The sequence below is a fragment of the Calliphora vicina genome, chromosome 2 (assembly GCF_958450345.1).
Source record: "Calliphora vicina chromosome 2, idCalVici1.1, whole genome shotgun sequence".
Taxonomy (NCBI): Eukaryota; Metazoa; Arthropoda; class Insecta; order Diptera; family Calliphoridae; genus Calliphora; species Calliphora vicina.
In genome coordinates, this window is record NC_088781.1 from 20,318,801 (window position 1) to 20,344,665 (window position 25,865).

The following is a 25,865-nucleotide window of genomic DNA, read 5'->3' on the forward strand; positions in this document are numbered from 1 at the left end:
TTTCCTTTTTACTGGAGAATGCTATTGAAATAAAGTGTAATACAACTTTAATTCAAGTGCTTGACTATTATTCAAGGATTGAATTACACTTGCTTTCAACTTGAATTCCAGTAAAAATGCATATTGGGTACTAATGTGTTCTAATGACAGTCATCGTATATCTTAATATTAATTAATATTACCAACTATTTTTTATTGCAGTTTTAACAAAGATTTGTCTTTCAATAAAAGAATAAAAATTAGATGTATCTCCTTTTACAATTTATAAATGGAAAGGCAGATATTCTTTTTATTCTCTCTTGAACTAACCTAAACCTGTGTACTACACACTCTTCATCTTAAATCCCATGACAACAAACTTTGTCAGTCTGCCTTTCAAATTTCGCCTTGTAAAAAAGGAACTGATTGTTAATTTAATTTATTTTTTACAATTTCCCAAGCCCTGCTATTACCATAAAACAACTCTGTAGTTCAAATACAACACATAACACTGTATTACCAACCTTAACCGTTGGTTTGACAGTAGTGAGAGCTGTCAGCAAGCGCAGCCAACTTCAGGTCGGTGAACTGCAATACCGACAACTTCCTTTCTAGTTTATTTCTTGAAGGTATGCGTACTAAAAATTTTTTGAATGCCGAAAAAATCATGAAAAATCTAATGAATTTAAACAAAAACAATATAAAAGAAAAGTGAAATGAATTATATACATAATAAATTAAGTGAAACCAATAAACTAATGGAATTTCTTCTCTATTTTCTAACCTTTTTCGATGTTTCAAAACAAACGACAACAATCTACCTCTTTTCCCCCAAAATCTCATCATATGTGTGGACAACTAATGTTTTGATTATGTGCTCATAATGATGACTTGAACTTGGAATGTGTGTTATTGGAACATGGATGTGTAAATAGCCGACAAAATGGTTCAACGTTTGACTTTGAGAAGACGTCTGTCTTACAACACCAAATCCAACAGGAGACGTATGTAAGTAAACAAAGCATACATATTACATGTACTGTAACTCTGAACCAAATGGATTTGGAGATCAGCTAACAAGAAATTGAGACTAATCAAAGTTAATTTTTAAATTTTAGTGTCCGCACCCCTGGTGGTCGTTTGGTATACCAATACGTTAAGAAGAACAAGACTGTCCCAAAGTGCGGTCAATGTAAAGAGAAGTTGAAGGGTATCCGCCCCAGTCGCCCCTGCGAACGTAGCCGTTTGTCCAAGCGTCAAAAGACTGTCGCCCGTACCTACGGTGGTGTTCTCTGCCATGGCTGTTTGCGCGAACGTATCGTTCGTGCTTTCCTCATTGAGGAACAAAAAATCGTCAAAGCTTTGAAGAGTCAACGCGAGATGCTCGTTAAGCCCGTCAAGCCCACCAAGGTTGCCGAAAAGAAACCTACCAAGGCTGGCTCCAAGGCCACCGGCAAATCTGCTGCCAAGAAGCCCGCTCAAAAAGCCACCGGCAAATCCAAGAAGTAAATTAACATCCAAAATTTGCTGCAGTGTTTTTGAGTGTTGAGTTTTTCTTAGGATTTAAGTGAGACGTGTGTGTTTATACAACTAATAACAAACAATTTTATTATACAAAATCTGTGTATAGAATTCAACGTTGATAAAAATGAAGTGAAAACATTTTACATTAAAAAAAAATCTAAAACAAATTGTTTTTTTAAGAAATGAAGTGTTTTTATTTAACCAATGAGTTGTTTGAAAAGGATAAATTGTAAAATCAAAATGTTAGTGATGAAGTTTTCAAAGTGGACACTTGTACAGATTAATCGATTGCTAGTGGTAGCAGTATGAGTTAAAATCGAAATGTGATCAAATTAATGAGTAATTAAGTGTGCATGATAGTAAATCTAATCAGAATATATTTTCGTTTTTAATGTAGTTAGATTAATTCACAAAATGTTTATCAAAACTGATTCCTTTAAAAATATACATAGTTGTATATCGTCCCCTTAATAAAACAATAGTGTATAATTTTTTTTACATGCAAAATGTCTACTCAAAGCACTCGATCGCTATAGAAAAACAGCACATTAGTAGACATCTAGAACAAAAGTAATATTTCAATTGATCTTTTGCATCATAAATATTTCTTACAAACAAAATCTGATCCTAACTAAAATTTATAGTGTTTAGTCAGTTATGAAAAAAACAATCCCCGGGAGTTTTTTCCCTTTTCTCATTTTTCCTATTCAAATTCTATGTTAAAAAAACGAAAAGGGAAAAAACTCCCGGGGAATTTTTTTTCATAATTGGGCTGAAGATTAAATTAAAGATTAAAATAAAAATCATCACAAATATATTTTATGTAGCCGAGAATATTGTTACTAATATGGTCAACTGTTATAGTTGATACTTCCATAAATAAAATACATATTTCCATAACTATGAAATAGCAGGACAAATGCATTCTTGTGTGGAACAAATGCAAATTATTCATAAAATATTGTTTACATACCGATTGTTTATAATAAATACAACAATTTAAAGTTAAATGAAACGTGAAACGAATATTAAATACTTTCTTAGTTATTGTTGTAACAAATACAATTTTCCTGGGTAAAAAATACTTTACGTTCATACAGCTATCGCTGATGGTCCCTAGTCAAATTTGATATTAAATTAAAGTTATTTATAATACCTATCCAATCTCGATTGTGATGAACGATTTTGTTATGACAGAAACTAAAAAAATAGGAGATTGCAGCCTTTGCTTATATTATCTATAACATTATATTTCTGAAGTGTTGGGCTATTTTCCGAAATAAACAGTTAACCTTTGATGACTTACAAATTTTCTGGATTATCAGGCCTGTCACAGAATTCCATTCCGACGAAAGTGGAAAGTTATTCCACTTCCATATTTTACTTCTTCAGAAAAAGTAAAACGAGAAGTTTTTTCGAAATGAAACCACCTTCGGTTTTCAAGGTGGAATTGATATTTGTTTGTAATTATTGTTTTTTTTTTTAATTTTTAATCAATTCCTGTACCAAAAACTTTACTTTTGTTTAAACTACGGAACTGAAACTATTAGGTTACTCCCTAATTCGATTCGAAATAAAATAGTTTCGAATTACAATGTATTTAGCACACAATTTCGAACATTTTCGTTTTCGGATTGAGTTACGCAGTAACCGCCGTGTATATAGAAAGGTTACTACGAATACGGTTACTACGCCTTCGGGTAAAACTCGTTCGTTATCGAGCACAATCATAATTTTCTATACTTTTTATTCGATATCGAATCCCAAAAATAAAAACCTGCACGTCCAAATAAGTATTCGATCGTGTTCGATTGCGGTAATTAGCACCCTGATGAAAAATTCAAACTTTCGTATTTGGAATAATTAAGAGGGTTTCACTTTGCGATAATTTGTCCTGCGACTTCTTCTTCCTATAACAATCATGTATATGGATATTTAAATATGATGGATATCAGTTCCAAAATATTCTTCAAATTTAATAAAATTATCTCTTTGGCTTGAACTATGTACATTAGGGTGTGTCGATTTTTTTCACGAAAAATCGTATAGCAGAAACGCAATCTACGGAAAATTCTAAGAAAGTTTCATCAAGAAACCATAGGTCTAAAATCAAATCCTATCTTGCGCATTTCGTCTTTTATCCAATGATATTTCAGTATTAATTTTTTTAAATAGTTTTTTTATTGGATAAAAGACGAAATGCGCAAGATAGGATTTGATTTTAGACCTATGGTTTCTTGATGAAACTTTCTTAGAATTTTCCGTAGATTGCGTTTCTGCAATACGATTCTTTTCTTTTTTATCGTGCATACAATTCGACCCGGCCTAATGTAAATATAACAAAAATCGTAATTTATGGATCGATTATGCATGGCAACCGAACTTCAGTTGTGCTGTTAGAAGGCAACCACAAATTTTTGGTTATAAATTTTGCAACAGAAAATTATAGCTGTCAGTACCCATCTGTAATAACATTTTGGAAACTGGCAACTATTTCGAAAGTTTGTTTACGTTTTATATTCAAAATGTCAAATTCTTGTAAGATTTGAAGGTAAGACCCCTTTACATTAGGCAATTGTTGCGAGGCAGAGCCATAGAAAAATATACATAGAGCGGAAACTCTCCTATCAAAGACCTAACTCACTTGTCAAAAACCTAAGTGCTGAGAAAGTAGTCATAGAGAAACATAGAGCGGAAACTAGAAAAAAAATTACTCAAATTGATGAGTAAATTTTTTTTCTAGTTTCCGCTCTTGTTGTTTCTCTATAGTCAGAGGTAAGGTAGGTTGAAGGAGAACAATTTCTTCTTTTAAATTTGATTACTGAATTGCTTGTACACGGCAAGTAGGTTTGTTTTTCATTAATAATTTCTTAATATATTAAACGTATTTAATTAATGGTTTATAGAATTAACTAACTATTAAATCATTCAAGTAATTTAAATCCAAAGTTGTCTACCGATTTGAAACGGTTAACACATAACAGTAAAGCTAATTTGTATAATTCAGATAAAGGTATATCAGCGGTAACGGCAATTACAGTTATGTCGGTAACGGTATTTGCTATTATTTCTATAACGGCATTTTATGATATCAGTAATTTCAGCCTGTATTATTAAATAATTAATAAAATTTATAAAAATAAAAACAAGTTGAAAATATTTAAAATTGAGCTGAAAGGGTATTTTAGGGGTAACAGTAGCGAACTTTGTAAATTATTTAACAAGATTGCAAATTCCTTGAATAAATGAAATATTAGAAGATAAATATTCAAATATAATGGACCTGGATATATGGAGTTTAATTATAGGAATTTTTAGGTGGACGATAATAGGAAAACCTATTGTATATAAAAAAGTAGCTTAAAAGTCAATATCTATTTCCACTTATATTTCCTTACTAATATTCTGTTTATAATTAATAGCAATAAATTCATTCAAAAATAGACATCAAATGAAATCTAAAACATAAATGATCAGCAAAATGTTGAGAAATGTTTGAGATGTTTGAGAAATCCTTTTTTTTAACGAATTTAAATTTTACAGCATTCCTTGCTTATGATAATTTATAAATTTTGTTGGAATTTAGTAGTATCTAATAATTAAATTAAAATTTCATTCCGGAAAAAATAATTTTTTCCGAAGAAGAAAATTAAGGAATTAGAAGTTATGGTATTCATAAATTATTACATTCTGTAATAAAATATTCAAACTTTGTCTAAAAATATTTTTTTTTTGTTTAAAAAATTAACTAATCCCACGAGCGATATGATGGTATGGTCGTCTCACGTGGAGGTGATGTGAAGTGGCCACGAAGATCTTGACCACCTATCGATAGGGCTTTCAAATGAATAACAAATTTCAATGATATCACACATACACATTGTTTTATTTAAATTGAAGTACTACCTATAGGACCGCTTAATGATAGAAGTAGAAACTTCCTTCAAATATGGTAGAGGTAAAAAGTGGTATCAGGTCAGTCCTATATTCCGTTTGAAATTGATTCAGTTTCTTAACTTGACAACGTTTTGTGTATCAAACAATAAATCATGTTTTGGTAAAAAATAGGAAAAATGGCAATAATAAACTAAACCATACATAGATACATACCGAATAAAATTTTAGTTATAATTTTACTCAAATCTACATATATTTATGTTCATTAGCCGGGTCGAATTGTATGGACGATAAAAAAGTGAAAAATTGTATAGCAGAAACGCAATCTACGGAAAATTCTAAGGAAGGTCTAAAATGAAATCCTATCTTGTGCATTTCGACTGTTATCCAATGATATTTCAGTATACATATACATATATTATTTTTTAATCTAATATATAAAAATCTTGTGTCACAATGTTAGTGTTTGAACTCCTCCGAAACGGCTCAACCGATTTTTATGAAATTTTGTATGTATGTTTGGTAGGTATGAGAATAGTTCGTAAAGTATATTTCATACCGCTACCATTTTTTGGCCAAAAGCTTTTTTTCGCATTTTATTTATTTGGCATTAAAAAATACCTATAACCAAATTTTCATCAACTATTTTTATGAAATATTGTATATATTTTTGGTAGGTAGGAGAATATTATATATCATACCGCTAGGACATTAGGATGTCCCTATCCACCCATTTTTTAAAATATTTTCCAAAAAATTTTGTTTGTATTTCTCTTCATTTGGCATCAAAAATACCTATACCTATAAATACCTTAGAATACATTCGCTATTTTTTATTTAATAACCAACATATTCACTAGAAATAATGTGTATGGCAGAACGTTTGCCAGATCAGCTAGTAGTTTAATAGTTTTTTAGATGTATGGTTTCTTGAGGAAAATTTCTTAGAATTTTCAAAATAATTTCTTTACATACATACATATGTATATGTATGTATTATCTTTTTTCCATTTTGAATGTAACCAAGAATTCTTCCGATATTCAAATTTCAAATAGAACAAAATATATATATGTAATTGCATATTTACATCGTATTTATTAATCCACTAGAATTTTGAATTATATTTGAAAATGATAAATGGGGTTCTCAAAAGTATTTGTGAAGGCAAAAACGGTGAGAACCCCTGCATTAGAGAGTCCCGCATAACATTGTTTTTGTACTCAGGAAAAAAATGTATGTATGTAATGCCGTCCTAAATTCGTTAATAATGAAGCAATGAATAAAATTAAAAAAAATTAAAAATACCCAGCAAAAAAAAAATGGAAGTAATTCAAGTTTATATAATAGTAAATTTCTCATATAGGTATTTAGAAAATGTTCTGATCATTATGGGTATCATTGAATAGTCCTTCAAAACACCTTTTATGTGATACATATATAATATGGAACTGTTAACATTGTGAACCAAAAATTCCATTTTGAATTCATACGATAGTACTTCAGAAAATTTTAATTTTAATACTGAAAAAGTGATTTCAGCGAAGAGGTGTTCGATACACTCTACAGCAGGGGTGCCCACAAGTTCCTTATGGAAGAGTAAACACCAATACAGTTAAAGAAAAGCTACTTTTTATTCAATATCTGTTGTTGCTAAAACCAATTCATACAAAGAAAAAAGAAAAAAAAAACTCACTTTCAACACACACATTTTTAAAATATCATACGATAAACAAAAACAAAATCTACATGGATGATCGCAATCGTCAATGTTTACCAGCAAGCATACGAAAGTGTTGTTGCTTTCAACATGCGTGTATTCAGTGAAGAACGACAAAAAAAATAATAAGACAAAGTTGTTTGTGTATTTTGTATTGCTAATGCTGAGTGCTCTAGTGAGTATACAAAACACACAGCCTATAGCTAAGAGCAATTACAATAACAAAAGAGTACCAAGAGTATAGGGCTTGGGCATGACTGCTCTACAGTGTTATGAATATTTACAGAAAAGAAGTTATGAAAATATAAACTGTTACTGGGATCTAGATTTGTTCAATCGGTCACAATTTAATATAACTTCCTAAGAGTTTGGGAACAAAACCTGGGATCTTGATTTGTTCCCAATATTGTTTTATAAAAGAGATAACGTAAGAAGATAAACGAATTATCAATGAACTAAATACAACAATTAGTTAATTTTCCACTTACAAGATCCTTTCCACTTGGAACGATTCACTTTTAACACCCACACACCAAAAGGATTTAATAGCAAACGAAAATGCAACCATGTTGCCTACAAACTTTATTAGAGATGACATTCCATGAGAACAATCGCTCAATTAACATAACAATATCTCAGTGCTGCCATCACTAGTCTGTGAAAAAATGGCCGAAAAAATGTTTTGTTACCGCGACGGTCGTAAATGTTTTACGCGTTTTGTGTTAATTCTAACCATCTTTTTGCAATTAAAAACAGGTTGGTGTGTAACTAAACCTTAAAATTTCGTAATAAAAATGAAATTTGTGTAAAAATCCATGAAATTTAAGTGAAAACTTAAAATATTTTATAAGGCTTCTTTGCTGTTTTTGGTTTGTTTTTTTTTTTGATACGCGAATCTCTTTAATTGGCTGCAAAACATATGGTGTACTCTTTTACTCCAATAAGAAATTAAACAGGTGTTGTTGTTATTGTTGTTGGTGAGATTATCAAACAAAAAAAATGCAATAGTGAGAATGGTTTGGCGTTTTTGTTGTTTTTTTCTGTGAAATAATTGTTTATTTGTTTATAAATGAGTTGTTGTGAGAAGAATTTGCATATTATAAACAATAGAATTATTAATAAAAAAGTGTGTAAAGTTGGTTGTGTGTGTATGGTTTTTTTTTAGTTGTACTAATTGTTAGTGCTTTGTTTTGTTGTAATTTTCCAATTAGATTTGTTTTGAAGTTTCTACTAAACACTAGATAGCGCCAAAATGATTTAATACGTGTTGCCACTGTATATATTTTTATATGACCGTTATTTTTGGTATTTTTAAATTAATGTTCAAAACGTTATATTTTGGCATTTTTAATGCTGATTATAGTATTTTTTTGTATAAATAGAGAATTGGTGTTCATAATATATATAGTTCTGTAAAAAAAACATTTGTTTTGTCTATAAATTGTTCATTTAATGATCCAATCCATTTGAGCATCTTTATATTTTAATATATGCCTAGAGGTGTTTATCAAGTTACTAACAGTTAGCTGGCGTTAAGTAATTTACAGTTGTAAATTTTGTATCTCTTTTTAAGTTCTTTTATTTATTAGTTCGTTTTTTTCAATAATGCTGAAGAAAATATTAAAATTTACATCACGTTTAAAGTTTTTTTCATTCATTCGCTTTAAAACTTACAACACTCCAAGGTATTTTATAGAGTTTTTCTTCTTCTAACAACACAAACGTGAAAGAAATTAAAGTTTTGCTTTTAACACAATCAAGCCAATCAAATCAAAATTTTTACTTTGTTTATTTGATGCCAGCAAATTGATTTCTTGTTATAAATCACACCAAAATATTTCACATTCTGTACAGTTGAAGTAACATGGAACATGCCACTAATGGACATGTATGTGATATTTTTGCAATATTTTTCTTCTGCTTCTTCAACTACAATCAAAATGAAATGAAAAAAAAAATCACATAAAAACTAGAAAACCAACCAACGCCAAATGATTAAACATTTATTGAGTAGTTTAAATTGTAAAAAAAAATACACGACATGTATTAAAAATTATGTTCCCACAAATACTGCTACACAGAATTCAGTTTTTTTTTTTCTTTAAAATGTTGAAAAAAAAACAATATTAAATGTGTAGGATCGTTAGATCGTGTAACGGTGTATGCAATTAACTGTAAATATTATTGAATTTCATTTTTCAATTTTCTTTAATTTAACATAGACTTTTTGTTGTGTTCTCAATATGAGGCCATTGTGAAATATTAAATCTTCCAATTTTGTAATGGGTAAAATTTCAAAATTCTTTAAGATGGCAACCAAAATTGCTTTCATTTCGAGTATGGCGAATTTTTGACCTAAAAAAAGAAGAAATAAATTAAGAATTTGTTAGCAATAGTTTTAGTTTAAACAATTTAGTAGAAAAATAAGGATTTTAAATGAAAATTTTTGAAAAAATTTAAATAATTTTACAAAAAGTTTGTCATTGATTTTTTTAAATTAAGGGGTTTATGAGCCAGCTAGCTCCTTCTCTTTGGAAATCATCATGTTTTCAAGAGACAGACACACGGAAGGACATACATAGCTAGATCGCCTTAGAATCTTATAAGGTCTGCGACATATATTTGGATGTGTTACAAACGGAATGACAAAATCAATATTCCCCCTATCTTTTCGATTGATTTTTTTTCCAAATTTAGCGGTTTATGAATTTTGAAAATTGATTTACATTCAACCGGAAATCCAATTTTATATACTTACCAATACAATTCCTCGAACCGGCACTAAACGGTACAAACGCAAACGGATGTCTTCTGACCGAGACATCGGCTAAAAATCTCTCCGGCTTAAAGACATTCGGCTCGGGAAAATGTCGAGGATCACTCATAATATCATAAATATGTACATTAATTTGGGTATTTGCAGGTAAAAACAAACCATTCAAACATGTGTCCACAGTACAATTTCTGGCCACAAACGGCACTGAGGGATACATGCGCAAAGTTTCCTTTAAAACACATTCCAAATATTCCAATTTGTTGAAATCAAACACAGTTAAGGAACTAAATTCAGCTAAAATATGGAAACAATTTAAATAAAATCAAATAGGTATAAAAATTATAATTTCTAAATTATACCCAAATCAAGAATTTCTTGGCGACATTTCTGCTGCACCTCCGGATTTAAAGATAAATTAAAAACGGCAAATATCAAGCAAGTGGAAGTGGTATCATAACCTTCAAAAGTAAAAGTATTCACTTCATCACAAATACCCTGATGATCTATGAAACCTTTGGCCTCCTCGGCCAATAAAGTGTCCAGCATGGCATAACGTTTTTTTACACCAAATTCATTTCTAAATGAAATAATATTTATAAATATTTATATAATCTAGAAATCTCTCTCACTCTTACTCTTTTGGTTCGGCTTGAGTTTCCCTTTGATTTGCCAGATATTCTTGTCGTTTTTTCTTTATGATTTTACTGCTAAAATCATGGGCAATTTTAATACTCTCCGTTTGTTTTTTATAGTCCCCAAACAAATAAAATATTATGTTGTAATACATTAAAGGATTACAAAGTCTTTGAACAATTGTTGTTTCAATATCATGTATAACTTTACGATAATCTGAACTACCGCTTATATTGTCCAATTTAACGCCCATAGCAGTTTCTAGAAATTATAGGTGAAATTTTGTGTGAATTATTTTTGTATTTTAGTGTTTTTTTATTTTAAAACTTACCACATATATTGTTTAGAGTGAACTCTGTTATAATATCAGCCACATCAATTTCTTTATTTTCATAATTTTGTAATTTATTTAAAAGTTTTAAGCTTTCTTCTCTGCAAATTTAAAAAAAATATAAATGTTAAATCTATCTTCTGTATATATAACAAGTAAGAGAGCTATGTATATTCGGCTGTGCCGAATCTTATATACCCTTTGCCAAATTATACTTAAAAATATTTTTTTTTTTAAATATTTTTATTTAAACGAAATCAATATTTTTTTTTTAATGTTTTAAAATTTTTTTTTCCAAATTGTTTTTAAATTTTTTTTTAAAAAAGTTTTTTCAAAATTTTTTTTTTTTTAAATTTCTTTAATTATTTTTTTTGGAAAAAGAATTTATGACAAAAAAAAAAATTTTGATGAAAAAAAATTCGGGTTAAAAAATTTTTTTTTTCCGATTTTGACCCAACTTACTATGGTCTTATATACGTCTTTGCAAAGGTCTTTGAAATATCTATCATTAGATATCCATATTGTCTATATTAATGACTTAGTAATCCAGATATAGGTAAAAAATAGGTCAAAAATCGAGGTTGTCCTAGTTTTTTCCTTATATCTCAGCCATTTGTGGACCGATTTTCTGGATTTTAAATAGCGACCGAGCCGGAAGAATTTTGGAGATATTGATGTATGAATCGTGTATGTAAGTTATTTTAAGAGCTTCGGAAAGTTGATTTCAACACACAGACGGACATGGCTATATCGATTCCGCTATCTATAACGATCCAGAATATATATACTTTATGGGGTCGCAAATGAAAAATGTGGAAATTACAAACGGAATGACAAACTTATATATACCCTTGCCACTCATGATAAAGGGTATAAAAATGAAATGGTCCATGTATGTAATGGCATCACGTGAGAACGCCAGGAGCGATTTGGCTAATTTTTTTTTGGATAGAAATTTTCAGGATATGGTTTGTAAAGAAAAAAATTTAAAAATTGAGGGTAAAACTCGGATCTTTTTTTAGTCCTGTCAACTGTAATAAAAAAGCTCCCTAAAGTATGCAGTACAAATTTAGATAATTTATTTGCAAATAAATAAAAATAGGCAGGTGTATGTGGGTTGGAGAAACTTGAAGAACTAACATTAGTAAATGCTACCGGGCGAAGCCGGGCGGCTCAACTTGTTTATATTATAAAATATAAATCTTATATATAAAAAGAAATGTACATTTTGATGTCACCACTAACTGCGAAAACGGGTCGACCGATTTCAACCAAAATTTCAGGGTACGTTGGGGATGGTCTGTAGATGGTTTATGTGAAGTCGGCATAGTAGTTCCGGAGATATGGCATTCTTCTGTACGAGTGTTAGTAACTGAACTCCTCCGTAACGGCTGAGCCGATTTCGATGAAATTTTTTGTGTGTGTTTGAGTTTGTCCCTGGATGGTTTAGATTCACAATTGACCTATATAGGTACAATGGGCGTGGAACCTCCCATACAAAATAAAAATTTATTATTGCATATCTGGAGTACTATTATAGTGGCAGTCTTCAAACTTTGTATGAGCTATGGCAGAACAACGTTTGCCGGGACAGCTAGTGTTGTATAATTTTTAAGTTAAAAGTAGTTTTAACAAAAATCTTTCTAACACCTAATATAACGAAAGTTTAACAAATTTTATAGCGAATGTTGAGAAAAATAAAACAACGACCAATTTTTTTAAATTGAAAGTTAATAAGTCCGAAACTTTTTGAATTTATCGACTCTTAACTCTATGGGCAATACCGCTCCTGTCAACAGACATAATTTTCACGACAGCCGGAATGACCTGAGTTCACTCGGCCAAGGGTATGGTATGGCGGTATGGTAAATGGTTATCTCAACGAAATCCACAATGTCTTCACTGCACGTAACCTGCAATTATCACTAACGAAGTCATCGGCAACACTCTTCAACACCTGGACGAAGGAGATAAAACTCAACTTAGGCATCATTGTCGACGACGTACAAATTTCAACAGTGAACCACCCGAAAATCTTGGGTGTCAGTTTTGGTAGCATAGACTGCGAAGGTCCTCAAGGAACTAGCTGACAGCACTTGGGGTATGGACAAAAAACCCTTGTTTGCTACATACAAGTCGAATGGTCGGTCAGTGGTCAACTATTACTTCAATGTGGTCGCCTTCGTGGAGAAATATTCAATGCTGTCAAAATGCAGCCTTAAGGACCGTCACGGGCTGCCTTCAAATTATTTCCGAACACCACCTTCACAAGGAAACTAAGGTCAAGGAACAAGGAGGAGTCATCCAAACTTCGACATCACACAATTGGAGTCTACCCTGAGGCATGTCAGACAGGACCTAAGCAAATACGAAGAGACCAGATACTCGGTAGAAGGATATCTTATGAATGTCGTACTTGGAGGTCGCCCACCACCGATATCAGAGGCACAACTAAGATCAGGATGGAGCAATAGGCTTAATGCCTTTTGGTCCCGCATAGACCGTGCCGTCCTCAACTTATGCCCAGCACGTGGTCATGACACCCTCCACATATTCAACTGTCCAGCCAACCCTACTTCATTACATCCTGTGGATTTATGAACAACATGCAGAACCCCTGATTAAATATTGTAAAAATGTTTATGCTGCTACAACAACTGTCAGTTGACTCATGTCAAAATTTGAACAAGTTGCGTCATTTAGTTTGTGTTTGGCAGCCATTGATAGCAGACTTCCTTAAGACTTTAGGAGAAATTGGAAAAAAGTGAATTTCAGCTTCTCATTAAACATTAATTTTTGGTAAAAAAAGTCATCACTCAATTAAAGATTAAGCTTGATAAATGATATGAGAAAATACTGCACCATCAATTTCAATGGTAAAAAAAAGTGGTTTACTGAATTTCGTTGTGGCCGCACGGAAGATACCAAACGTTCTTGACACCCAGTTGAGGTTTCTACACGTGAAACAATTGAAAAAGAATCACGATTGTGGAAGCCATATGCATCTCACATGGCTTAGTGGTTTAAATTTTGAATAATCACTTCGGTATGAGAATGCTTTTCGCAAGATGTTTGCCAGGTTGCTCACAATCGACTACAAAGACAATCGTGTGATAATTTTGCAGAAGTGTTTGGCGTTGTTTAAGCGAAATATGAACGAGTTTTTTCACCGAAACATGGATCCACCACAATACACCAAAGACCATACTGCAGTCAAAATAGTGGATTCCTCGGGGTGAATCGGCACCACTTACTTATTGGGTGGGTTAAATGAGAATTGAAAATGAAACGAACGCATTTGGTCAAGTAAAAAGTTTTTTTTTTCTTCTTGGACCAGTATTCAGGGGATGACCCCTAGTCATGCAAAGCATTGTGTTTGAACTAGGAAAATAAGTTATGGGAGGGAGGAAAGAGGGAGTAGTGTTTGTGGACATTCGATTTGAACTTTCTTATATTAAAAACGACAGGAAACATTTCAGCGGGAAGTTTGATACACATACGGCTAAATAACTGGGCAATCAATCAAAGTATTCTTCATGAAAAACGTGTATTACGTAAAAATCTGCGGGTATCAGGAACAAGTTCTGTAATTTCATAAAAACACATTCCATTTCAGTACCGATAGAACAGTGAAATGTAGCCCACATTGCGACGGTGCTCCAATAGAGTTGGATACTCTACTGTCACCAATAATCACCTTTGCCCTCTCCTGAAGAAATTGCTCGGCGAAAAGAGATTTGACTTCAACGATGAAATCATCTCACAAATAAATATCTATCTTGCTGATCTCGTTAAATCTATTTTTTTTGGAAGGGATTACAAAATTGGAGAAAATTTGGACAAAATGTGTAGAGGTCAAAGGAGTATATGTTGAAAACTAATATGATTTTTATCCAAAAACTTGTGTTTCATGCAAAAAGTCACGGATTTATTGACCCGTCCTAGTATTATGAATTTTTTGCAAAAAAGGCTCTATGGTATCATCAAAAAAGATGTAACACATCAAAATATTTGTCGCATACCCAGATTAGTATACATAATCTTGGTCCTCATAATATTATAAGAAGATCCGTCCGTCTGTCTACCTGTTGAAAACATGGTACGGCCCATGTTCCAGCTGGTTGAAATTTTCCACAAATCTCTCCTTTGATAAGGTTTTTTTCGTATTGAAAATGGTAAATGTTTTCACCTAGTTACCATACAAATGTCACCCCGGAACGCTGTTTGATCGGCAATCCTGATAAAACTTTGCACAAATTAGTTAATAGAGTTACCACCTACTTTACCCCATATTACTGCAGCTGAACCACTTCTCTTTTGAGATTTCAGAGATTGACAAGGCTATTGTTGATTTAAACCAGTGATGTTCAAAAATATAAATGAAGATGTATTGGTGAGAGAGCTACCCAGCAAACATAATGTCAAACACTTAAAATAAGAACAAAATAAAGAATGTTTAGATTTAGAATTTTTGCCAGATATAACCGATTTATTAAATGAATGTAATTTAAATTTTAAGGAAATAAAAGAATACACATTATACGACCGAAATTCTCTAAAATTTTTTATTTATTTCTGACTTTGTTGTTTTGTGTTCATTTGTAATTGAAACGCGTGTGTTTGCTTTGCTTCGTCCAAAAACCAACCAACAACAATGCTTAACGAATTTCTGAAAAAATGAGACATTTGTTACGCTCTTTTAAAGAGAACAAGAATATGTGTGTTGTTACTCAGCGCGAAAGCACAATGAAATGAACATCATTGATTTAAACTACAAAAAATCACCTGGTATTGATAAAATCAGTAACAAGATGCTGCTCGAGCTACCCCAAATTGCATCCTATTTATTTTTAATGCTATATTACGCCTTGAATATTATCCACCAGAATGGAAGGTTTCTTTAGTTACAATGATACCTAAGCCGGGAAAAGATCACAGTAGAATCATATAGACCCATTAGCCTATTGTCAAATATATCAAAGCTATTCGAAAAACTGTTAATGCACAAGTTAAAGCCGATAGTGAATCATTTTGATTATATTCCAACTCATCAATTCGGATTTCGAGAAAAACATAACACCATAGAACAAACTCACAGGCTGGTAGAAATCATATGCAAGACATTTGAAGAAAGAAAATATTGTTCTGCACTCTTCATCGACGTTTCGCAAGCCCTCGACAAAGTATGGAATGAAGGGTTATCGATAAAAATAAAATAATATTTACCAGTGAATACACACAAGCTTCTAGAAAGTTATTTAAGTCATCGAAAGTTCGTTCTTAAAGAGGGATACTTCATAAGTTCACTACAGCCTATTGAAGCAGGCGTACCCCAAGGAAGTATACTATATTTGCTATATACTTGTGATATGCCTACAAACAGTCGAACCCACATATCAACTTTTGCTGATGACACAACTATACTAGCCATTCATAAAAACCCCCCAAGAATCATCTGTACTTTTAAAAGACCATATACTCGACATAGAAAGGTGGTTAAAACAATGGAGAATAAAAGTAAACGAGCAAAAATGTATACATCTTACATTCACATTGCGTAGAGAATCGTGCCCTAAAATCCTAATAAATAATCATATAATACCACAACAAACTGAAGTTAAATATCTAGGTCTGCATCTAGACCGAAGTCTTACCTGGAAAAAGCATATAGATACGAAATTGACTCAAATGAAGTTAAAATTACTACAAATTTACTGGCTAATTGGTAAAAACTCGAGATTGAGTTTAGATTGCAAACTTTTGCTGTACAGCTCAATAATAAAACCCATATGGTGCTATGGAATTCAATTATGGGGCACGGCCTCAGCTTCTAATATTGAAAAAATTCAAAGATTCCAAAATAAAATATTTCGAATGATAACAGCAGCGCCTTGGTAGGTGAAAAATTAAATAAAAAAACAAGCGGAGTCATATTTGAAATAGTTAGAGTTCACCCAAACACACTTGCACGATCATTAATGAGAAGTAATGGCTACAACCGACTAAGAAGACGGAATCCAACAGACCTGCGCTGATGATAGGATCTATAAATTAAACATAATTTTTCGTTCAACTGTGGTGGGACTAGAGTTGTCAAACCGGTTTTCGAATTATTCGAAAAACCGGGTTTTTTCTAATTTTCCGGTTTTTTAAACCGGTTTTTATAAAAGGACGGTTTTCGAGTTATTCGACAAACCGGTTTTTTTATCTCGAATTATTCGACAAAATCGAATATTTTTTAAAATTTATTTTAAGATTTTATGCGATTATTTTTAATAATTTTAATACAACAAGTAAGAGAGCTATATTCGGCTGTGCCGAATCTTATATACCCTTCACCAAATTATACTTAAAAATAGTTTTTTTATTTTTTTTTAAAAAAAGTTTTTTCCAATTTTTTTTTTTAATTTTTTATTTTTAAAAAATCTTTTTTGGTGAAAAATAATTTCTGACAAAAAAATTAAAAAAAAATATTTTTCCGATTTTGACCCCTTGTAGGGTCCAACTTACTATGGCTTTATACATACATGTCGTTGCACAGGTCTTTGACATATTTATCATTAGATATCTATTGTCTATATTAATGATTTAGTAATCAAAAATAGGTCAAAAACGAGGTTGTCCTGGTTTTTTCCTTATAACTCAGCCATTTGTGGGCCGATTTTCTCGATTTTAAATAGCAATCGAGCCGGAAGAATTCCCGATATACCACGGAAAGTTGATTTCAACATAGTGGCGGACAGACGGACATGGCAATATCGACTTCGCTATCTATTACGATCCAGAATATGTATACTTTGTGGAGTCGCAAATGAAAAATGTAGAAATTACAAGCCAATTGACAAAAAAGGCTAAAAACCGGTTATTCGAACCGATTTTTGATAGAAAAAACCAAAAACCGGTTTTTAAAAATTATGCTTTTTCGAATAATTACCAAAAATCTATAAATTAAATAAAAATTAATATTTAGATTTAAGATTTGAACAAAATATTGATAGTTCACATTATTTTGTGAAGATACAATAAATAAAATATGAAAAAAATAAGTAGTTTTAAATACTCTGAAATTATACTGTAAAGTAGGGCGCAAATCGGGCAACATTTGGCTCTAGTCCCTATAAAAGGTTCGCCTCAGAAAATGACTTGAACATAATTGTCTTATAATAGTTAATATCTTGATGAAATTGGATATAAATAAGTTTCATATGAACCTAAATCTATCTACCAACTTTTATGAGGATCGGTACATAATTGAGGATCGGTTGCTTGTTGATGGTGGCTATACGAGTTTCTGCACAGCTTGTTTTTTCTATCTTAGTTAGTAAATAGAATACTCTTTGCAATTAACTCATTTCATTTAGTTGAATTTTTGAAAATTCTTTTTAAATGACTAAACATAATAAAAGTTCAAAGAGCTCAACTCATTAGAAAAGTCATTGTCATTTTAAGGCAATAAACAAATACTAAAGAAATCTTAAAGTTCTTCTCTGAGCATTTTTCTAAAAGTAATAAAAGCAAAAATGCTTATCTCATTAAATAAAAGCAATAAAAATAAGAACTCACTTGAAGACTTCATTAAAACTTTGCAAAACATTAAAATGAAAAGCGGGTGTTAAAATCTTGCGTCTGAAATGCCATTTCTGATCTAAAATAAAAGTAATTATTTTGCAAATTAAAAACAAATTTTCAAACACAAAACCAACCAACCTGTGCTTATCAACAAACCATCGCCCAAAAATGGTTTCAACAGATCATAAATGACACTTTTTGTTATGACCGAAGTACTTTGAAAAACCTCCTCGGCATCTTCAGCATTTGTAATGCTATAAACGGTGGCAAATAAGAAATGCAATAAATAGCTTTTTCCCTTGGCATAAGCATATTTTTCCCGACAAAAAGTAAATAATTTTGCTGCAAAAAAAAATAATACAATTTTGGTTTAAAAATGAATTTATTAAATAAATTTGAAACTAACCTGGTGTCATTGCTAACAAATCAAAATTATTGCCAAATCTTGTCAAGCCCGGTATAATGACCACTTTATCTTCTAAAGGAGAGCCATCTATTGTTTTAATACGTTTGCATAAACTTAAGATGTAATAATCCTTATTTAGTTTAAGCAAATAACTAATTAACACTATTAGTAGCACAGTTAATATTAGGAAAACCCACATAGTTAGTGTTAAAGGTGTAAATATTTATTTAAAAACTAATTTTGTTGAACTTTTAAATTATAATGTTTTCCGTTTGAATTTAGGTATTGTACTAAATATGAAATATTCTTTTTTAATTATATATTTATGTCAATTATAGTTCATTTAGCAGTGAGTGTATATTATACTCGTATATAATCTGGAATTGTAATACGACAAACAAAAAATAAATGGGTTCTGTACGCTCTCTCTTGATAATATTATAGCTTTTTTTATACTTTATCATTGTTATGAAGCTGTGTTGGATTGCGTTTTTCCAACTGAATGAAATTTTTCAACAGCTGGGGTCATTCAAGTAGCATTGTCTAATAGCTAGAGGAGATAATACGATTCAGAGACCAAATTGATATTTTAGGCAGAATTTTTATACAAATATAATAAACTAGCTGACCCGGTGTGCTTCGCCACCCCAATTAGAAGAAAGAAATAGTACTATTAAGTCTAACAATTAATATTTAAAAATTATCACAAAACCGAAAAAAACGAAACCGGTTTTGAAATTCTTCGTTTTTTTGGAAACTCTAGGTCCGTTATTATAGTAAATTCAAAAAAGTACCTATGATAACAAAGAAAAAGTACCAAGCCACTTAGGACCATATACGCCTAATTTCATGTTTCTAGGTCCATTATTATAGAAAATTCAAAAAAGTACCATTGTAATATAGATAAAGTACCAAAAAGCAGCCACTTGTGGATTCCCACCCACTCGGGCCCATGTAAGCTTTATTTCATGTTTCTAAGTTCATTGGTGAATAAATTACAAAAAGTACCATTCGATTAAAGAAAAATTACCAAAAAGTCTCCCCCTAGAATTCTCACTGACATAGGACCATATATGCTTAATTTCATGTTTCTAAGTTCATTGTTATAGAAATTTCAAAAAAGTACCATTATAATAAAAAAAAGTACCATGAAGTATCCGCTTGAATTTTCACTCACATAGGACCATATACGCTTAATTTCATGTTTCAATTATTATAGAAAATTCAAAAAAGTACCATTATAATATAGAAAAAGTACCAAAAAGCAGCCACTTGTGGATTCCCACCCACTCTGGCCCATGTAAGCTTTATTTCAAGTTTCTAGGTTCATTGATGAAGAAATTACAAAAAGTACCATTCGATTAAAGAACAAGTACCAAAAAGTCTACCCCTAAAATTCACACTCACTTAGGACCATATATGCTTAATTTCATGTTTCTAAGTCCATTGTCATATAAAATTCAAAAAGTACCATTAGATGAATAAAAAAGTACCTATAGTTCAGTTCTCACATTTTGGTACCTAAATATTGTACCCTATGCCTAACACAAACTTCACTCAGATACAAGTCAGCTAACTTTAATGTCGATAAGTGAAATAATTTAAAATATTAAAAAAAGTACCATTAGGAGAAAAGTACCAGTTTCCTTTCCTTTTCCTCCTTGAACACCGCTCAAGTATGAAATTTAAAAATATTTCCATTTTGCCAAAATTGTTTATGCTACAGACATGTCTCAAACGATTAAAATCTGTGTTAATGTGCCCAAGAAAAAATATGTTTTAAAAAAAGTACCAAACTGTTTGGCCCAATATAAACCTTGGCACTCGAGTTCGAAATAACAACCTATTAGTTAATTTTTGTATGAATCCAGGAACCAATGTTAAAAAAATTATCAAAAATTGGCTTAATAATTTCAAATAAAATGTATTTTCCCGATTTTATCCCCTTTTTGGTACCTTTTTTATCCCCATTATGGTGGTAAAATTTTATTCAAATAAATTTCTGTATCGTGGTAGGAGCTCATAATAAAATATTCGTATGTCTATGTCAAATTATAGAAAAACTTATTTTATGAAAAAGTACCAAAAATAAACACAATTTTTATCCCCTAAGGGTTCGAATTTCCAAAAAGTACCAAACTTATATTTTTTATTTTTTGATAAGTAAAGAATACGATTTAAATTTTGTTTCTATGTTTATTGGTTTAAAAGATACATAGGTTGCCAAAAAAGTACCAAAATACAGTTTTTACCCGTTTTCTCCCCTAAAAGGTTCGAATATCGAAAAAGTACAAAACACCTGTCAGCTTATTTTTTAAATGGAGTAACATGCAATTTTAAGTTTGTTTATATCTTTATTAGTTTTGAAGATATAAGGTTACCGAATTTACCCGTTTTTACCCTTAGTGGATCTTTTTGGGGAGGGAGGAACCCACAGTTAAAATTTCATGATTCTAGCTTCAGTCGTTTGGGCTGTGCGATGATGAATCAGTCAGTAACGTTACTCTTTTATATATATATATAGATAAAATAGCTGCTGATAAAAGTGTGGTAGTACTTAACAATAAAATAAACCAGGATAGAAAGAAATCTTTCCTTTTATGTCAATATATTCTGGATCGTATCGGATCACAAATGGCGAAGATATGAGGGTGGTTCAAAAAGTCCGTTCCTTTTTTAATGAAACGCAGATTTTTGGATAACAAATTATTTAATTTTTCAACATGGTCTCCTCTGTGATCTATGCACTTTGTCCAACGTTTCTCCAATTTTGTCGTTCCTTCCAAAAAAAAAGTTTTGTTGGTATTTTATGCGAAATGATTTCATCGTTGTAGTCAAATCTCTTTCCGCTGAGACATTTCTTCAGGTTTGGAAATAAGAAATAGTCACTTGCTGCAAAATCCCGAGAATAGGGTGGTAGAGAGAGCATTTCGTTGCCTAATTCATGGATTTTTGCCATCGAAACTGCACATGTGTGTACCCTTTCGTCTACCAAATTGTGAGCAGCCATCTTGCGGAAAGCTCTCTCAAACTCAAGTGATCAATCAAAATTGAAACCACTGAGCCATGTGAGATATTCTGAATTTTTTCAATTGTTTCGGGTGTTGAACCGTCAACTGGGCGTCCAGAACGTTCGGCATCTTTCGTGCTTGTACGGCGACAACGAAATTCAGTAAACCACATTTTACCATTTAAATTGATGGTGCAGAGTACCCATAGTATTTATCAAGCTTTGCCTTTATTTGAGTGATGGTTTTTTCCGCAAAAAAACGAAAAATCTGCTTTTCGATGAAAGTCGGTATTAAAAATTTTATATTTTAGTGAAAAACTTTTTTTATGAAACATTTTTTTATTCTGAAGAATTGTTTATTTTAGTGGGAAGTTGAAAGTTCAATTTTTCAAATATTTTTTTCAAATATTTAGCTTTTATTTGAAAATATTTGTACAATATAAATTTATTTAGCTATGACCTTTTCCCATCTTTCTGACAACATATGGATTCCGAGCCTAAAGAACTGATCATCTTTTCTGGCCAAGAATAAATCAAGCCAATTTAGGATACTCTGTTTCAAAGTGAAGCGTATCCCGAAGAGTGCGTTCTGCTTCGATCGAAACAAATAGTAGTTGGACGGGGCAAGGTCTGGACTATAAAGCGGGTGAAGCAAAAATTCCAAATCACTTCATTCTAGATTCTTTTTAACAGGTATTGCAACATGTGGACGAGAAATGATGAAATATTACGATTTCGAGTCTGGCCGCATATGTTGGCTATTTTTCGGCAAATGTTCTCTTCAAACGAATCAGTTGTTTTCGGTACAGATTCCCTGTGGTGGTCTGGCCAGATTTCAGCAGCTAATAATATTTGGGACCCTTTTGGTCCCACCAAATACAGAGCATTACCTTAGCGCAATGAATATTTGGCTTTGGTGTCGATTCGGCTGGTCGGACGGGTTTCACAAACGATCTCTTACGCTTCGGGTTATCGTAATGGATCCATTTTTCATCGTAAGTAATGATACGGTGCAAAAATGATTTTCTTTTATAGCGTTGAAGCATCATTTCGGACATGCAAAATCATCTGTCAAGGTCTATCGACTTCAATTCGTATGGTACCCAATTTCCCTGCTTTTGGTTGAATTCTGCTGCTCTCAAACATTTTGAAATTGCTGGTTGAGTAGCACCCAATGATTTTGCAAGCTCTTGTTGAGTTTGACAACTATCTTCATGGAGTAATGCTCTTTGTCTTCAAACTGTTTTGGTTGGACTGGGCGATCTATATCTTCCGTGTCCTCTTCTGCACCTCATAAACCATCTCTCTCACGTTGAACGCGATGTTACACATTCACCATAAGCTTCGGTGAGCAATCGGTGTGTTTCACGTTGCGCCACGTTTTTCAAATTAAAGAAGTAAAGCAAAACTTCCCGCATATGACGCTTTGTTGGTACAAAATTCGACATTTTCATTTCTCGTTTGACAAATTTTCTGAATTTAAATTCAAATGTTATTTTTAAATCGTTCTCAAACCTAAATATTTATAAGTTTAAATGCATGAATAATTGCATGCTCTCAATTTGATATTAACTGTAATTGTTAACTATTTCTAAAACCCGAAGACAAGTTTGTATTCAAGAAGAATATCGATAAGAGATATTTGAAAATCAAACTCCGCGTTTGCTAAGTTCTTTAACATAACAATAATGTAATTGGTTGTTGGTGAAACAGTTCCACTTCTGTCGAGAGTTAGGTCGAGTTGAATCTCCGGAGTGAATATCAATTTGTGGTCGAAATAAATTTTATTCCACCACAATAGAAGATTTTACTCTATCAATTGGTCAATTCTTTTATCATGTCATATTGTCATAATGTCCTAATATTTCACAATGGTTTTTATTGTTTTTCAAGCAAAAAATGTCCTAAAATAATACTACTCTGTATGCTATGTTTATTGTGTTATCGTAACCAACCAGCAGAGACCTGCGCCGAATGCCTAAGAGTCGGTTAAGCCGAGTTGCGGAGTCGTGATATATTAGGACATTATGACAATATGACTGATAAGAGACCTTGTGAATTGACCAAATATGTTTCACTGCTATTAAGCTATTAACTAGCAGATAATAATGCAGACAATGTCAATTGACCACCGCCAATGATATCTTGCTTTAATATCGTGTAAAATCTCAGCTACTAAGATTTCTAATCTTTATCACGAATTTTGACATCCAAGTTAACACGATTTCCCGAAGTTCAAATTAAAAAAACAGTATTTTATTTAGACTTAGATTCAGTCGCAGTTTTATCTTCTGTTCTACATAATTCCCCTTAACTGTACATTTGATTATTGTCATATTTCATTTGTCATTTAATCGCTTTCTAATTTCATTACAAAAAAACATTTGCTTATCCATAACTAATACTAAAATATTGGTTTACTTAGAATTCAAATGCGAAACCATGTAATGCAATGTTATCGGTCAATAAATTACGTAGTTTGAAGTGATAATGACCTATCTACACCATTTACAACGTAAATGCACAACACTTTACCAAAGCTAAGGTAATTTTGTAAGAATTTAATGCAATCACCTCTATAGCGAATCAATATTTTATATGAAATATGTTTCCTTTTCCAATTTTGCGTTCATCAACATTGTTCACGTGAAAAAATTCCCCATGTTGTGAAATTTTTAGATGGAATTTTGTAAACAACGAACTAAATTAACTATTGTGAATGAAAAGTTCCTGGGTATATCACGATATCAATTTTCCCTTCGAGGGAAACATAAATTTCGTAACGTAAGTTTACGATTTATCTAGATGTATTTCCTGTATTTCGCTTATAGATTTTCCGAATCACGAAACCAGAAAATAATATTTGTTAGAGTTATTTCATGATCCTAGTTATTTTCTCGTATTGAAGGCACTATTAATAGTAGTGTTAATCAATTACATAGTAAATCATGGTTAATTCTAGGATGTTTTTTTTTCTTTTTTGGAAATGGTGTACCTACCTACACATTACGCTGTCACTTTAATTGAATTTTAACTCTTTTGTTTAGTCATAATTACTTGTATAAACTATACGCGTGCTAATATGTTATTTCAATATAATTCATAACGTTTAAATATAATGACATTACGATTTAAAAAAAACAAGTTAATAAAACATAGTAAATATGCAAATATTATTTAATATCTATTAATAACAGCTGTTCTTTTGGAAAGAAATAGAAGTTGAAACAATTTAATTTTCATTAACTAAATTTTGGTTTTAACAACTATTTAAATCATTTCTGACATATTGAACGATCGTGAACTGACGACTTGAAGACAGCCTTAGGAATATTTTCAATACGGGATCACTAGGGTATTCGTTGAAACATAATGGAAAATATAAAATTAATTAATAACGAGATATCCACATTCGTTGGATATAACTAGCTAATACAATGAACTAGTTTGCACTCTGTTGTTTAAGTATTAATTGAGTGATATTCTAAATGTTTTTCGTCAGGTAATGGATAATAGGTTACTCGGGGATTATACAGCAAGTCTGATAGGTATATTTGCTGGTCATTGCATGACTGAGAATAGTTGATTTGAAGATGGATACAGTCCCACAAATATTTTAAGATGATCTCAGCCTTTCGATGTCTACAGTCTTTCAGCGATCAACAAAGCGTCCTGCGGGAAGTTTCGCTTTACTTCTTTATTTTGAAAAAAAAGTTCCGCTGAAGCACCTAGGCTCGTTGTGCTGAGGTCAACGATTTATTTCGGCATTTTAAAAAAATGTCAATGCCATGGCGAAAATGGTCGATAACATGATTATGATGGGGATGAAAACCTTCATTTCAACAATGAAAATTTGGATTAAATTTATGAAAAAGTCCTGGTTTAATTAGAAGTGCGAAATTTTAATCAGATCCAGAGAGGAAGCATTCAGAATCTGGCATGATAACAAAAATGCCGAAACTGAATCGCTGCGCAAAAAGGCGAGATAGATCTTCGTGTGCCAAAGTGTTGAGGCCTGAAAA

The 25,865-nt window shown here is 31.6% G+C and overlaps 3 protein-coding genes across 3 annotated transcripts in view; 2 read left to right on the top strand and 1 right to left on the bottom strand.

The window, feature by feature from the left end:
* Window positions 1-586: 586 nt before the first annotated feature.
* LOC135951191 (large ribosomal subunit protein eL34-like) lies at window positions 587-1,686 on the top strand. Its single transcript, XM_065500788.1, has 3 exons — window positions 587-608; window positions 915-987; window positions 1,098-1,686. The coding sequence occupies exons 2-3, from the start codon at window positions 923-925 to the stop codon at window positions 1,486-1,488; spliced, it is 456 nt and encodes a 151-aa protein (XP_065356860.1). The 5' UTR covers window positions 587-608; window positions 915-922; the 3' UTR covers window positions 1,489-1,686.
* A 6,079-nt stretch (window positions 1,687-7,765) lies between these two features.
* Window positions 7,766-25,865, top strand: part of tkv (thickveins) — a 392,745-nt gene continuing 374,645 nt past the window's right edge. Inside the window, exon 1 of the mRNA XM_065499506.1 lies at window positions 7,766-7,874. Coding sequence (XP_065355578.1) covers window positions 7,784-7,874 — 91 coding nt within the window. The 5' untranslated portion in view covers window positions 7,766-7,783. The remainder of the gene's footprint in view (window positions 7,875-25,865) is intronic.
* On the bottom strand, window positions 9,082-19,108 carry LOC135951635 (probable cytochrome P450 4ac1). The gene is made up of 8 exons (XM_065501318.1): window positions 18,834-19,108; window positions 18,566-18,769; window positions 18,422-18,503; window positions 10,859-10,959; window positions 10,530-10,788; window positions 10,254-10,471; window positions 9,877-10,188; window positions 9,082-9,473 (listed from the first exon to the last, which is right to left on the bottom strand). Exons 1-8 carry the CDS (start codon window positions 19,030-19,032, stop codon window positions 9,310-9,312), a joined length of 1,539 nt encoding a protein of 512 aa, XP_065357390.1. The 5' UTR covers window positions 19,033-19,108; the 3' UTR covers window positions 9,082-9,309.